The following is a 14851-nucleotide window of genomic DNA, read 5'->3' on the forward strand; positions in this document are numbered from 1 at the left end:
GAATTATTAGTAGGAAGCGTGGTGTTTCTGAATGTCAGTCTGGAAGTTTAGTTCAAAGGATTAAAACTGGCCTGATTTACCAGTCTTCTGAACACCCCTGTCACTGCAAGTTCTCGCTGGCATGTATATACACATAATTGTTTGCAATTATGCAAATAATAGGGCTATTGTTTGCAATAGCCCTTACAGCTATTGTGCAAATAAAGATAGGAGATCTATGAACAGCTGGACCTGATTGCAAGACATTAGTATATGAAAAGATAAACTCTCAGGTAATATGGCAATACTCCAAGAGGAAACAAGAAAGGTGGAAGAAAAACAAGTGGCACCATATTTATGAACTGTCACCGTGTTAAAACATGAGGCACCCCCTTTTTCACCTTAACTGGAGGGCTGAGTAGGATTCAGCAGAGCCAATCATGGTAAGAGAATTTAAAAATCATAATTTAGGAGGAGGACAGGGAAGACTTAAGAAAAAGTATATCCAAATTTCATATATTTATGAAAGTTAAATAAAATACACCTTTGAATAGCGTATCAAAGGATAAGAGTCATTCTATTTGACAAGTTTCTGCTTTAACTTTGGACAGCAAAACCTTGAAAACTACACCTTTTATAAGAGAGACAACTAAGCAAAACTTCCTTAGCTGAAGATAAAAACGCAAAAATATTTGAAAAGGTGCTATAAACATTAATAAAACAGCCTTAGACTGCAGGCCGTTGTAAGAAGTTACTGGCCTTGTTGAGCTCTCTTCTAATTTTCTCTGGACCAAACTGATCAAGGAAACGTCTGAAGTGAAATGCATCTATCGCGACAATTTCAGTGTAGCGTCGCTGCCATTCGTCCCTAAAATTGGAAGGAGGAGAAAAGTAGATGACATTAGTTGTTAAATATTGGCCATATAATTATGATGCAAACCGAGCAATTCCCTGCACAGCTCCTCTGTTAGAAGCAGGTAGAAATGCGAGTTCATACCAGGCAACAGAGCACTTCTTTTCTTTGTGGGTCAAGAATGAAAGCAACATCAGAAATGATATACGTTTAGAAAGACTCTGGCTAGACTTTGAACACACAAGTGAAACAAATCTAATTACACAGCACTATTTATTAAGTACGTAACAACACCGCAAGGTCAAAGAAAAGCACTTTGGCTCTCTGTCTTCCTCCAACATTTAAATGAGTGTACATTGTGTATGTTTCTATACCAACGGGGTAATTTTGTGCATACACTATGATAACATTGTTGGAGCAATAAATTCAAGAGCTCAGAGCTTTCAACTCAGATTCACAATATTAAAATCTTATTTTGCCACACAGCAGCTGCACTGTGGCACCTGAGGTATCATTGTCAAACTTCTTGTTGCATTACAATCCACAGTTCAGTCGGTAACTTAAAAATTTGGATTAAATACATGTAACCATAAAAGATGTTGGTTTAAGAACTGACATATTGCAGGTACCATTTACTAGCATTAATATCTCATTATTAATATAAAATAACTCTTAGCTTGTGGGGTCTACTGAAGAGAGCAGGTTAAAACAGTCAAATTCTCTATTGAGGCAAATGCTAGGAAATACTTAAAGCACCAAGTTTGCAAATTTATACATTTATTTATTCATTCTACCACTTGAAATATTTATGTGGAACTTTACCTTGGGGTCTTATCTTCATGGCTTCTTGCCCACCGATAAGTCTCTGCATAGCCTGTGTACTCACTGTACTGCTCAGTACCTGAAACAAATGATTTTCTGTATTACATACAAAATATGTACATATTTTTTTCACTTGGCAAATCTTTCATAGGAATTGCTGCTTCTCCAAATGAACACAGCTCTCGGAAGCAATGGAAAATAGAGATTCATATCTGCACCAAGAACACAAGATATTCCGAACCAGTAGAAGTTTCTTTTCCACAGATGATATGTAGCATCCACCACAGAACATTACAAGTGGAGATCTATGTATGCTGTCCAGTATATAACAAGAAGATAGTTTTCAACTTTGCCACTCCCAAGTTCAATAGCTTCTCAGTAAAATGCCTGTGGTCTTTAAAGTTTTACTGGCTAATATGTGGTTAACAAAGACTGCGAGCCTTCGTGCCACCAGCATTTTGCTTTTCTTTTTTCAGGCTACTGCCTGTAAACACGATGATAAAATAGTCACTCTGCTATTGAAAACATGGCAATCCTACTTCATCACAATTTAGCAAACGTCTGAGGCTGACAGTTCAGGAAACATGAGACAAAAACTAAAGAGATTCAAAAGTGTATATGGTGAGCTATATGTTTATAAATTTCTCTAAGGAGTTTTATTTCTCTAACAAAATTAAAATCCATAAAGCCAAAGAAAACCCCAATGGTCAGAAACCAAGCAGGTTTCCAACACACCAGTGTGACCCAATTTGTTGCCCTACAGTCTCTTGAGAGCATCCTTACATTAGGATAGGTAGGACTGTTAAGCTTCCTAGTCCCATTGCTCAATAAATCACCCCTGTCCCTTGTTATCCTTTTGTTTTGCATTTGTTCAGCACGATTCCTGCACTGTGGTTCCTGACAGGAATTGCCAGATATCACAGCAATTAATGGCACTGAATGGAGCGAAAAGCCACTTCTGTAAAAGCTCGAGGACCCACAAAACCATGGTTCAGAACATACTTGGCTGCTCTGTGAAGAAGGCCAGCAGGGTATCTTGGTAAGCATTAAGGGCTGTAAAAAAGTAGCACATTAAGACGTCCAGTAATTTTAGCTATTATGCTCTACGGTGCAAACGTCTTTTCAAAGGTTTATTCCAAGACCAAGGACAGAGTTTTAACTCAGAGTAGGGACCACAACCTTTCTTTCACCTCATTTTACCGTATTTCAGGACCTCACTTGAAAACCTGGGGATGCACAAATACTTCGAAGAAAGCTCCTAAAGCAACGCCACAGCAAAATTACAACTTTTCCCCCTGTTTTGAGCTCACAACAGCTGAATTTCAAAAGTAGAGGACTGAAAAGAATACCTTGTTTGGAAAATTTCAGTTCATACAGGTACAGTTTGGCACAAGTTATAAACAGTAAGAGTAAGAAGAGAACTGTTAAGCAATCCCTTAATTAGAAACAGTGACACCAGCTATGCCTATAAATATAACAGAAAAATAGGTTTTAGAAAGACCTGTAAGCTGACAGCACAAAACATTTGATTACTAAGACAACAGTAGTGCCCAACTATTGCACAGATCAGGGATACTCTGAGAATACAAATGTCTAAATTCAATTTCAAAGTTTTTCAATCTCTAAATAAAATTAAAAAGGTTGAACAATCAGAAACATAAAACTATTCACTTTTAACCTCACCTGACAAGGGAATTTGCATGCTTGCTTTCAGTAGTCTTCAGCATATGAAACATACACTGTTAAAGACTGTTTAAAATGATGCATATACTTCAAGACATTTTCCCCATTTACCCAAATGTATTTTAACTGAAAAGACTTATCAGCGCTTCCTTAACTTATCTGCCTTATTATCCACTCACTATTTATGTAGATTTGTCTAGATGATTAACCATACTGAGGGCACACAAATTTCACTCGCAGCTATTTTGAAGAGTTGCTATGCAAAATGAGTGGGATGGTAAAAGATTCCTCACCAAAAATTCACTGCCCGTTACAAAATCAAAGTCATCAAAATTGTGATGGCAGAATATGCCTATGTATCACACACATCCATGCTCTTGTACAAAGGACAACGGTGAACAGCTTAAGTATTCAGAAGTCAGCCTTCTAATCAAACCGTAGGCTATCAACCTCCACTAAGACTTTTCCTGATGTAGGTAAAATTCAGATTTACTGATGTGCTTGGAAAAACTGTCTGAGCAAATAGTAAGAAAAGACAGACAAGGGAAGCACGTGACTTTTCTGACAGCTCTCTTTAGAGGACAACGTAGCAAATCTTCCAACTTTGAGAAGGAAGTATTTCCTTTGGTGTCTAGCACATGGGAAGTGAAGACTAGGTTATCAAGATATTGTAACAGGATAGAGTAAATGACAGTCAGAGTATTAAGCTGATTTTTTCAAGGTTCATTGTTTTCATTAATTTTTATGGAAGTGCAGTGCCTGATCACAAAAGCACCAGAAAACAAACAAACACGCAAATACATATATATATTTGGGAAAAAAAAATAAAAATCAATAACAGAAACTCAAAAGAAATCACAGGAACTCTAAACTCATGTTCCAGAAACCTAGAGTTAATGAAAATCAATGGCTTTTCAGAAATGAAGCTTTGGAAATGTGTCAGACAAAAATGGTTATTCAACTGGCAGCACTTTTGCCTGTGAACTACTGGGATACAAACTGCTGCTGCTGGGAGAATAGAAGCAGTACAGGATAAATTGCATATGCTAACGTTTCTGGTGAATCTTTTTTCTTCCCGTTAAAAAAAATAAAGAGGTAAAAAAGCCAAGCCACAAGTACAGCATAATAGCACAGTTCCATCAGAACTTTAAAAAACAAGCTACAAAATAAACTAAAGAAGCCTACTAAAGTCAAAAGAAAGTATATACAAGTATCATTCAAAAAGACATTCTTTGTGAAACTCGTAAGTTACAGCATCAGACGAACAGTGAAACCGCCAAGTGTTAGTGCTTATGAGACCTCATTAATCTAGAAAGGGTTGCAATTATTACTAAAAATAAATATACCCCTTTCTCAGACTCCATAGTCTAGCTTTCCATTTGCATAGGATCTGTACGGTGCTATAAAGTTCTCAGGGATTGGGAAAAACCCCACCAGACTGTCCCTCTAGTATTTCTTGTGAGCTAGAAATTATACCTCTGAAGAGGCAGTATCACTAGCGCTGAATAAAAAAAAGAGTACATGTGAAAAGTGCAAGAGTACAGTTTTGTAGTCACCAATATAAACACACATTTACTGCCAAAAGTGAGCAGAAGGTCTTTCTCTCCCTTTCAACCAGTTCTGATCCTTATCTTGCACCACCATTAGTCTTCTGGCTCTCCAGACAGTGGCACAATCAGCCTGCTAAATCCAGCTGAAAAACAATTTTTCCTCTCTGAGTAAATTTTCAGCTGAACCAATTATCTGATCTCGTTCACTGCACGGGTAATGTGCTTACAAGTCTGTAAATGCACTGCTAAGATGTGGTCAGGACTAGCCATTGTTCAATCTGTAGATTTAAAACAAACACGGAACAGCTTCATCTGCTCTTAATGCTGCCCGAGTATGTGTGAACTCAAAGAGGGGGAAAAAAAGAAACACCTTGAACAAAAAACACTGACATTTATTCACAGCTCTACCAGAAATGCAGCTGTGGGGATCTCTGGCATTGCTGCTGACATTTCTGTAGGTAGATGTTTGTGTTGAAGAACTTGACTGTCGGCATGACCAGTTCCATACTCATTACAGCACCGATCTTAACCAGATACTGTGCAATCACAACAAATTTAATTTCTCTCCAATTTCTCAGACTCTTCTGCAAATTTAAGCTACACAGTTATCCCCATTAGGCCGCTGAGTCAAGATGCGTCACAAAGAATGTAATTTATCAAGAGGATTGTGATATGCAGTGGAGACTTGGCTAAGAACTGAGGTGGAAGAGCTCCAGGGATGAAATGAAAATGATGGAATGGCCATTTCCATTAGAGAAGAACATCATATCACAAGTACTAATTGAAAAACACTATGAAGTACTCAGGAAAACTAAGAGAATATTGCCGCAGTGAAAAAAACATTCTCACCTTTATTAATTCATGCCAAATCACTAGTTATTGCAGGGGAATGGAAGAAAGTCTTTCAAAACATTCATTTAGTGTTTTCCCCCAATTGGTTATTACACAGACAGATAACGCTGCTCTGTTTTTACCATCCCCAGAAAAGCCTCACCCCGAGGAAGTACTTCAATACCTTAATCTTGTTATAGTATCATATCCAAAATACACAACAGAAATCAGCGAAGGCCAAGAATTTTCTGACTTTTTTTTTTTTTAAAGGTAATCACAAAAGCCCATTTATCAAAAAGTTTTCTCAGAAAAGGCATTAATTTTGGCAGGGTGGAAAAACAAAATAAAACACTGTCTTTAAAAGATCACCAAGCATAAGACTGAAAACAAAAGATGCTCTGCCCAGTACAATCAATAGCTCACGACAGAGGAAGATTTGCAAGATCTAAGCTCAAAATTTCTCCTGCGCATGCATGTGAAAGAAAGAGCTTTGAAAGGACTTTTCCAAGAAACATGTTCAAATATCTGTGCAAATTCCTGACTGTTGAGGCAGCTCAGGTAACTAAACCCAACATTTTCACTATAGCAGACTGAACAACATTAAAATATACACCATCTATTACAGTATTTGCCCAGAGGATCTCTCAGATCACATTTTTTTCTTTGTAGCTGTTCTTTAGAGTAAATAAAAAGAACATTATAGCTTCATTTTATTTTTCAGTCATGAAAAATGCTCACTGTGTTCCTGCATATAGAACCGAGACACACACAGCATGACCTGGGCCTCTCCAGTTCTTAATAGTGACATTGGCTGTTTTGATGCTAACTCTTTTGATCCAATGGATAATAAAACATTCCAAGTTCTGTGACAGAGGTGGAAACAAAAGGAAAAATGCTTTCAGCAAAGCACTGGACAGACAGCACATCTCCATACACAGCCTCTCAGCAACATACTGGAAAAGTATTTACGTTTTGATGTTGTTAACTACGAACCCGAAATTAACTTACGAGTAACACAAACACATGCTCGTAACTTACAAGATCAAAATCCTTAAGAGACATTTCCTGACTTTCTACTCTTTTTAATGGATGCTCCTCTTTCATTTCCTCTCCTTTTTGGTAAACAGAAGGCAGTTCCTCAGAGCTTTCAATCCCACTGATCTCATCAAATGTGACAAATTCCTGACAGGAACAAAAAAACCCTTCTGCTTTAACGTAACAGAAGCATTACCTGCTGGGACCAGCTAAGAGCTGGTAATTGTGGCTTTCAGTGATATCGCCCAACAGTATTCTTTAGTTAGGCCTACATATTTATATAGGATAAAAAGAGAGTTCTGTCTGCTTGCTGTCACTTTTTTGAAGGTTTTTTGTTTCCTTCACAAAACATCTATTGGAACAGTGGTCCTATGGTCTTAAGGGGTGGGGTGAATAAGGAAAAGAAGGAAGCTCAAATGAGTATTGACTTTTTTTTTTTTTTTCATTTTTTTTTAACCTGACAGCATTCATACTAAACTTCAACTTGAAATAGATTTTCCATATATAAAACCAGAATAAGATGTGAAACATTTTCTGCAAAGACTAACCTGTGATGATAAGACATTCATTGTGATCCAAGACTTCAGTGATGAGCCTCGATACAATCAGTTCTGGGTTGATTAAAAACCGGATTTCTTCTTGTACTAGTCCTGCCCCTGTCACACCACCTCCAACAAAACGGTTTGCAAAATCAACCTAACAAAAATATATTCAGGAGGATTATGAGATAAGCAAATAGAATAAAATCTTTTCATTTACCAAGGTAAATTAAGTCTTGTACAAATTCCAATTCTATTGAAATCTGCTATTATCACTTAAAAATACAAGCAGCAGGACAGAACCTGATTAACATCATGCCTTTCTCTTTTTCCTTTCTACTTCTGCAGAAAACCTAAGACAAGCGAGATATTAGACAGCAAAATAAAGTTCTGCATCTCAAACACTCTGAATCCAAGTTTTGTGGGTTTTCTTTGAAGAGCACATATTTGAGAATAAAACATATTTCAGTAAATGTGAAAGATGAAAACAGCAAGTTACAGTATTTTTTTTGCAATTTTATGGGCATTGAAGAATTAAGTTGTCCTTTAATAAGCATTCTGCCCCAGCTGTCTACACTGAAGCATTTTTAGTTCAGCATTGCTCCTGTATGAGTTGTTTTGTACCTAGAAGAATCTCTTATAAATTATCCTTGAAATACACTTGAACAAGGCCAGTCACTATGATCATTGAGGTTTCTGCTTGAAACAGAAAAGCTCTGGACTAATTTCTGCTGCATAACACATATTTTACAAATTACATTTCTACACAGAAAATAGTTTTTAAAGTAGTTGGTTTGTTCAATAAAGTGATTGCTATTTATGCAAATTAACTGCCCATATAAATTTATAATTTTAAAAAGTCACTTCATCTTTCAAATGCTATTAGCTTCTTACTGGTTTTTATTTAGATAGCTGATGAGAGCACATTTGCAGGAGTGGAACAAAAGTTGCTGGAGTGACATGAACATCTGTGTAGATTACCAACTGATTCAGAAGTCCGAGTCAAGTCTAAAGCATATGGAGAAGCAGCCACTACAACAGCAAGTGTTCCTGAAATCTATCCTGGAAATATCAACACACTTCCGTTTAAGACTTGCTGAACTTGACAGTGATACAAAAAAGTGACGTGAAAACCACCCAGATGTACATTTGGGGCCTTGACGTGCTGAACTTTAACTGTGCTGAGTAGCCTCACCTTGGGTCCCCATCCTCATCCCCCGGCACACAGCCCCTGTACAAACACATCCCCTTGTCCTGGACCGCACCTGAGACATCAGATATGGACCCCTGCCCAGCCCTGTCCTTTCCTGATGCCCTCTTGCTGACTGAACAGCTAGGATTGACCTCGGTGACCTGAATTATCCCCTTGCATTTGTCCGATGACCACCAGCCTGTCAGCAGAAACTGTTATTGTCACCATCCTGCTCTGCTTCTCCCAGCCAGTGACCCTGCCAGCCTAGGCTGGGGTCACTGTGGACTCCCCAATAGTCTTGTCTTAGTCATCCTGCTCCCTCCTAGAGAGAGTTCTCTTCATCTCAGCAAAGACATTTTCTTTGATAAGACTTGAAATAGCCAGGAGGAAAAATACCACTCCCTAGACAGTGCTTGAATTTAAGGAGTGCAACAGAAATTTAAACACTACACAAAAAAGCATAATTCAACCTTCTCTCACCTCTAAGTTTATCGTATAGTTGAATAGAGACAGCAGAAAAGTGAACATTGTTGTGCTGTTGCTGAGTTCATAATAATTTCAACGCACGTTTTGAGAACTTAAGTTTCATACAGTCATGAGACATTTTAAAGTTTGAGGAAAATGCACTGTAGAACACCAGCCCAGTTGCCTAATTCAGCTAGGGTCTCATTTAATAGATAGATCATATGGATCAAACAACCATGCCCATCATTATTGCCCATCATTATTTCCTCTCTGCTCATGAGCAATTTTTGAACTATGATACCTGGATAGCAACCGTGATATTTAAGCAGCTAATTCTTTTATGATTTTTTTTCCCCTGCAGCAATACCCACAGAAAGTGAGATACCTCCAAGACCCCAACCACTCTGCAAGACAAAAAGCACAACATACAGTTCCCTCCCTGAGAAATGTAACAGTCTAATTTTGGACAAAACAGCATAAATGCAACTACTTGCAGAGAGGAGAATCATTACACATTAACTGTTTTAATAGCAAGTTTTGGCCTTCTACTGTTCTCTGGCATCTGCTCTTTCCAGAGTAAGTCCTCCTATTCTCCTTCCTCCTCTTCCTTTGCACCACTTGTTCCCAGCTAAAGAAGTCCTAAATATTTTTTGGTAACTGAATTCTAGAAGGCAGACTTTTTTCCCCTTTTTTTAATTACCTAATTTGAAAACTGAAATGTGTTCCTTGCTATAGATATGGACAGGGCATCCTCCTCATGAATCTCTTTTAGCTGACTGGCTCCCAGATCGAAACAGTGACGGTGGCAGCAGCAAGAAAGTCTCCTGAACTACTGACCTGGTCACTGTCTGGGGCACAAGAATAATTTTTTTTAAATAAAGTGAAACCCATGACAACTCATCAAGACCACAGCCTGAAACTTGTCTTGTCAATCTTTGATCTTGGTTTGAACCAAAAGACCTAAAGCTGTCCAGGGCTTGTGATTTTCTGTCAGTCTTTCTGTAGCAGGTACATGTGCAAACCTAGATGAGCTGGGGAATTACTGACAGTACTACGACTGCCCACAGATTTAATTTTGACGTTTCTTTTACACTGCGTAACAGCTTGTCATTTAAGTCAATTGAGGATAAACAAATAACTTTAAGCTGGCAGACCATTAAAGTATGACAAAAACATGACATAAAGCCACATTTACTGTTATACGTGCTTACCTGTAGCATACCTTGTCCATTGCTTTCAATAGTGCCTTCATAGGTGACATGCAATCTGGACAGTTTTTTCTGAGACCTATCATTGAGGAAAAATATTGTACAGAAAGGATGATTACACAATCTCCACACAAAGACATCCGTTTTTAAAAGAACACTCATCAAACCCCAATTTTCTTACACATCTTAAACATCAGGTGGTTTAAAAAAAACCCTGATGGATTAAAGAAAATGCATTTGCCTTTCAGAAACAATTTTTAAAGGTTTAAACAGTCAATTTTTCAGTTTCTCCAACTCTTTCACCATAAAACCCCAAATCTGAAATTGGAGTTCTATGTTTTTCACACAAGTTTGTCCCACATTAACTTCCTAACCAGCAAGAAAGCCGCACCACTTGTGTTTTCATGCTGGTTATCACCCATACTTCATTAGATTTCTGGTCATTTCTGAAATCAAGTCTCTCTCTTTTTTTCCCCACTCTAGCAACCGCACCAAAGACATGCTACTGTTTTCAAAATTAACTTAAGACTTGTTGGCTTCACAGGCGAACAAGCATACTCAAAAACTCAGGGTGCTCAAACTGCTTGTGGCAGTTCATGGATTTTCCTCTGTACTTCTCTCCATAACAATCCATACCAAACATTGTTTTCCATCATACTTTCAGGCCTGAATCAATTCCACATGAATGGGATTTGGTTACCACTTTTTTAAGGAATTTCTTAGATTAACAGGTTGTTTAACTTACCTTTCCCAGTCAGGAAACTCCTGGAGACACTGCCTTGTAAACGTCACCAATCCCGTAGGTTCTACAGGTAAACCAACCCCAGAGGAAAATGTATTAACTGCTGGAGCTTTAGTCCTTAGATTATTTTAAGTGGTAAGCTTTTAAAATTGCAAACAAACATCATTCTTGGCAGAAACACAAGAGCTTAACTCTCCTCAGGAGCAGCTTTGAATCTTCCCCTGACAACCCCTGCTCAATTTGGAAACAAGTAACACGAAGACCAAAATATTCACTTCTCCCTTTTGAAGTTTTGAGTATTTTTCCTCTTTCTCTTTTTAAGTGATTTTCACTTAAACTGTAAACACCACTAGAAAGACTCAATAGTTGAAGTTAAAGTAAAATGTGCTGCCACTTAGAAAAAAAGAAGTTGTGAACCTTTAGAGGTGACTACTGTGCATTGCCTGTTGACACCGAACAGAGTATTCAGCCTACGGATGGACGAAGCAGAAGCTCATACTTCCACAAAAACGCTACTATGTCATTAAAGACGCAGTGTTAGCGGATCCTGAATCAAGCTGTTTTCAGCCCTGCCAGGATGCTAGTGAAATTCACTGTATTTCAATGGAGAAAAGACCCCTGCCCTCAAGAGAAAAAGAGAAGAGAAAAGACGAAAAAGAAGAGGAAAAAAAAAGAAAAAGAAGAGAAAAGAAGAGCCACTGCTTGTTGCAGGAAGGATGCATTATCATCTTCTCTCCTTATTTTAATCCAAAAAGTTTAGTTTTGCAACAGAAAGATAGTATTAACCTTTCATTAGGTGATGTCATCCTCATAAAAAAATTTGAGACTCATTTCTTTGCTCCAGTGAGTCTATTGCACTGGCTTGTGAAAAACATTCAAAACAGCATGTAAAACACAAACATATCCTTCCAAAAGCCTTAAATAACCCAATGCCTTTATCCAAAACTACAGGGCTTTAGGCAAAAAAAGGGTTGCTTGCTCTGAAGGAAAAAAAAAAAGTGCACAGCTTTCAGTAATCAAGTGCTTTTCCACATGGAAACTCTGGTATTACTGGTGATATTTTACAAGTTAAGCATTCACCTTTTGAGCACAAAGTCTTCAGCTGATATAGTCTCCACTGTGTTCTTTACAAGGAATTCAATTACAATTTACAATAAAAAGAGTTGCAAAATCATTACAATAATTTATAGAGGTAAGTTACTTCAGTCTTACTAATTCCTTGGACAAAAAAGAACAAGAAAAGGTGTCCTTTAAAGGTATGACAGGGATTTTTAATTCAAGAAAAGAGCACTCAAGAATCTAATTAAACATTATTTAAAGTTACAACGTTAAGAAATCTAATATGGTACTTTCATGTTCCCAGCAGATTTCATATGCACAGGGGGTCAGGAACAACTGCATAAATTTAGGATTTGGTTTTCACGAAAACATTATTACTCAAGTACAAAAACCCTAGCGCACTGTACCTCTTCTCAGTCCCACACACAGGTCACAATTTACTTTTTACCTCAGAGATTTAGTTCTACCGACATTGCTGACAGTTTCATAGCCGAAACAGGATGTAGCTGCATTTAATTTGTGGTGAATTAAAATGATGAACTGAAGATGGACTGAATCAAGTAAAGGGACTTTTATATTTAATAGTTTAAAGCTGTCTCCTAAAATAAACCCTTCTGAGAGAATAAGAAACAAATAGTAAAATGCTGACATGCAAAGAAAAAGTTTTATAAAAAATACTGTAATAAGGATATTGCTGCAGATGTGACGTATGCTACTGCAGTAAAATCTCTTTCTCCCCCAAAATACAACATATAAGCTCTGATACAGTTCTCACAAAAATAAATCTATTTTCGAAAGCTTATGCAGATGTTCAAATTGATGGTAATGACAGAAGATTTGACTATGCACACCAAGGCAAATACCACACTAACTTCTAAAAGAGTTTGGGGTATCTCATGTCTTGCTATCTGAACTGGGCAAACTTTATAACAACATTGCTTTGGGAGAATAGAAAGGAGAAACCTGAAAAATCAATACAAGTAGGGGAAAATCCCTCAGCACTACAAACATTATAGTCAAAGTTCTAAATAAGCATACTGCAGGAAATCTGAAGCTTGATTCAAAATCTTTTAGCCTGTGATTTTAATGACTACATGTGGTGCTAAGTTCCCTCTACATCTCACTCTGACATATGCAACTACTTGCTGCACTGCATTAAAAACATTATATACATATATATTTATGTATACACATATACATATTTATATACACACAATTTATATAGAGAGAGGGTGTGAAAAATATATCTATATATATTTTACAAATCCTCCCATATATATCTCTCCAGAAAAAAAAAAGAAAATAGAATAAGCTCCATGCAAAAATTTTAATTGCATGCATCATTTATACGAGAAGTGACCTTAATATGAATATCAGTGTAATTAGCAAGCTGTCTTTTGTTACACACTTCCATGGTAACACTGCATAGCCATTTCTAAATTTAATGGGATTAAGTTTTTCATGTATCTGCTTTGTAGCTCAAAAAAAGAATAAAGGATATACTTTTTTCTGTGACTCTCCTGAAATAGCAGAAAAGGGTCTTAAGTTTCTCAGGCTTCCTTGGTGACCGTCCTTCAAACAATCTGAAAAACAAGAAATAAAAGCAATTAATTAGATTTCAGGGATATAGTGCATCATAAGTAGACTACTTACTAATTGTGACTTGATTTTTTTTTTATATTATGCAAATATTTCAATCAGCCTTGCATTTAAATACTCTACTGTGGAAAGAGCTCTCTAGACAGCCCCTCTGTAACATGGGTCTTTAGGAGTGACAAGTTTGTTCACTTGCCAAGTTTCTGATGAAGATGCTAAATGAACGCCTATCTTGCTCATACTGGTTTTGTAATATCAAAAAGTATAATTTCAATATGAACATCCAGGAAAGCTACTAGTTTTATTTGCAACAGACTGGCTTGGATTAAAATAAGTGACCAAGAGGGTGAAAACATGTGTTGAGTACTCTGAGATCCAAATCTCTTACCCTACTTTCAGCTGAGCAAGTTGCAGAGTAGAATACAATGCAACCATATTGCTTTCAAGAGTTCCAGTGCACCAGCAGCGTTTCTAAAGAAAAGAACCTACCCCCAACAGAAATGGCTTCATCCACTGGGCTACTACTGGCATTCCAACATTCATTTGTAAAAACCTAAGCATTAAAAAGAAGCATCTCATTTTTAGCCATTAAGTGAATGTATTCTTTTAAAGTTAGCTGAAATACTTTTACTGCATCATCTATCTTCCAGCAACTTGAACACGCATTACTTAATTTCACTGCCAACAAAGTGACAAGGCATTGTTATTGGCAACACATAATGGAATTTATCTGGAAGGAAGAACAGCGGTGACTTCAGAAATAATATCCTTTGAGTAGGAAGTCCACTAAAAGACGTCTGATACAGTGAAAGCCCTGAGGATGTAAGATTCCCCCCAATAAACAGTCTAAGTAAAGGAATGACACAACATTATTCATTTGTTTTGGTGCACTGGACTGACAACCTGCCTTTAAAACCAGAATGCTGTCAGATGAATTTAGCTTTTAGTAGTGAAGTGAACTAGATTTTTTCAGTATTTAAAAATTCTTATGAAGAATACATGCTGAAGAGATCACTTTCATCCAAAATCTATATAAAGTCACAGAAGCTAATTTTAAAAAGGTGAAATAAAAATTTCATAAAACTTTTTTATTCTTTGAACAACCAATCAGGACTTTAAGAAGGCAAACTCCAGGCTTATATGGTCTATTTTAAAACAGACCAATATACAAGTTCTGTCAAGGGGTTGTGCTTGCAACAATGGGTTCATAAAAGAAAGAGTTAATATATGTGTGCGTGCACATTCTCGCCTAAATGCGCAAATTATCTCTAACCTTTTATCTGGAAGCCTCATTTGG

The 14851-nt window shown here is 37.1% G+C and overlaps 1 protein-coding gene across 1 annotated transcript in view; it reads right to left on the reverse strand.

The window, feature by feature from the left end:
• The window catches only part of PARG (poly(ADP-ribose) glycohydrolase), a gene marked incomplete at its 5' end in the record, with an annotated part of 70399 nt that overhangs the window by 11561 nt on the left and 43987 nt on the right, over positions 1-14851 (reverse strand). The window contains 6 exons of the mRNA XM_082486365.1: positions 739-847; positions 1655-1733; positions 7302-7449; positions 10161-10236; positions 10903-10963; positions 13462-13541. Coding sequence (XP_082342491.1) covers positions 739-847; positions 1655-1733; positions 7302-7449; positions 10161-10236; positions 10903-10963; positions 13462-13541 — 553 coding nt within the window. The remainder of the gene's footprint in view (positions 1-738; positions 848-1654; positions 1734-7301; positions 7450-10160; positions 10237-10902; positions 10964-13461; positions 13542-14851) is intronic.

The sequence above is a fragment of the Vanellus vanellus genome, assembly GCF_965231255.1.
Source record: "Vanellus vanellus genome assembly, chromosome: 7".
Taxonomy (NCBI): domain Eukaryota; kingdom Metazoa; phylum Chordata; class Aves; order Charadriiformes; family Charadriidae; genus Vanellus; species Vanellus vanellus.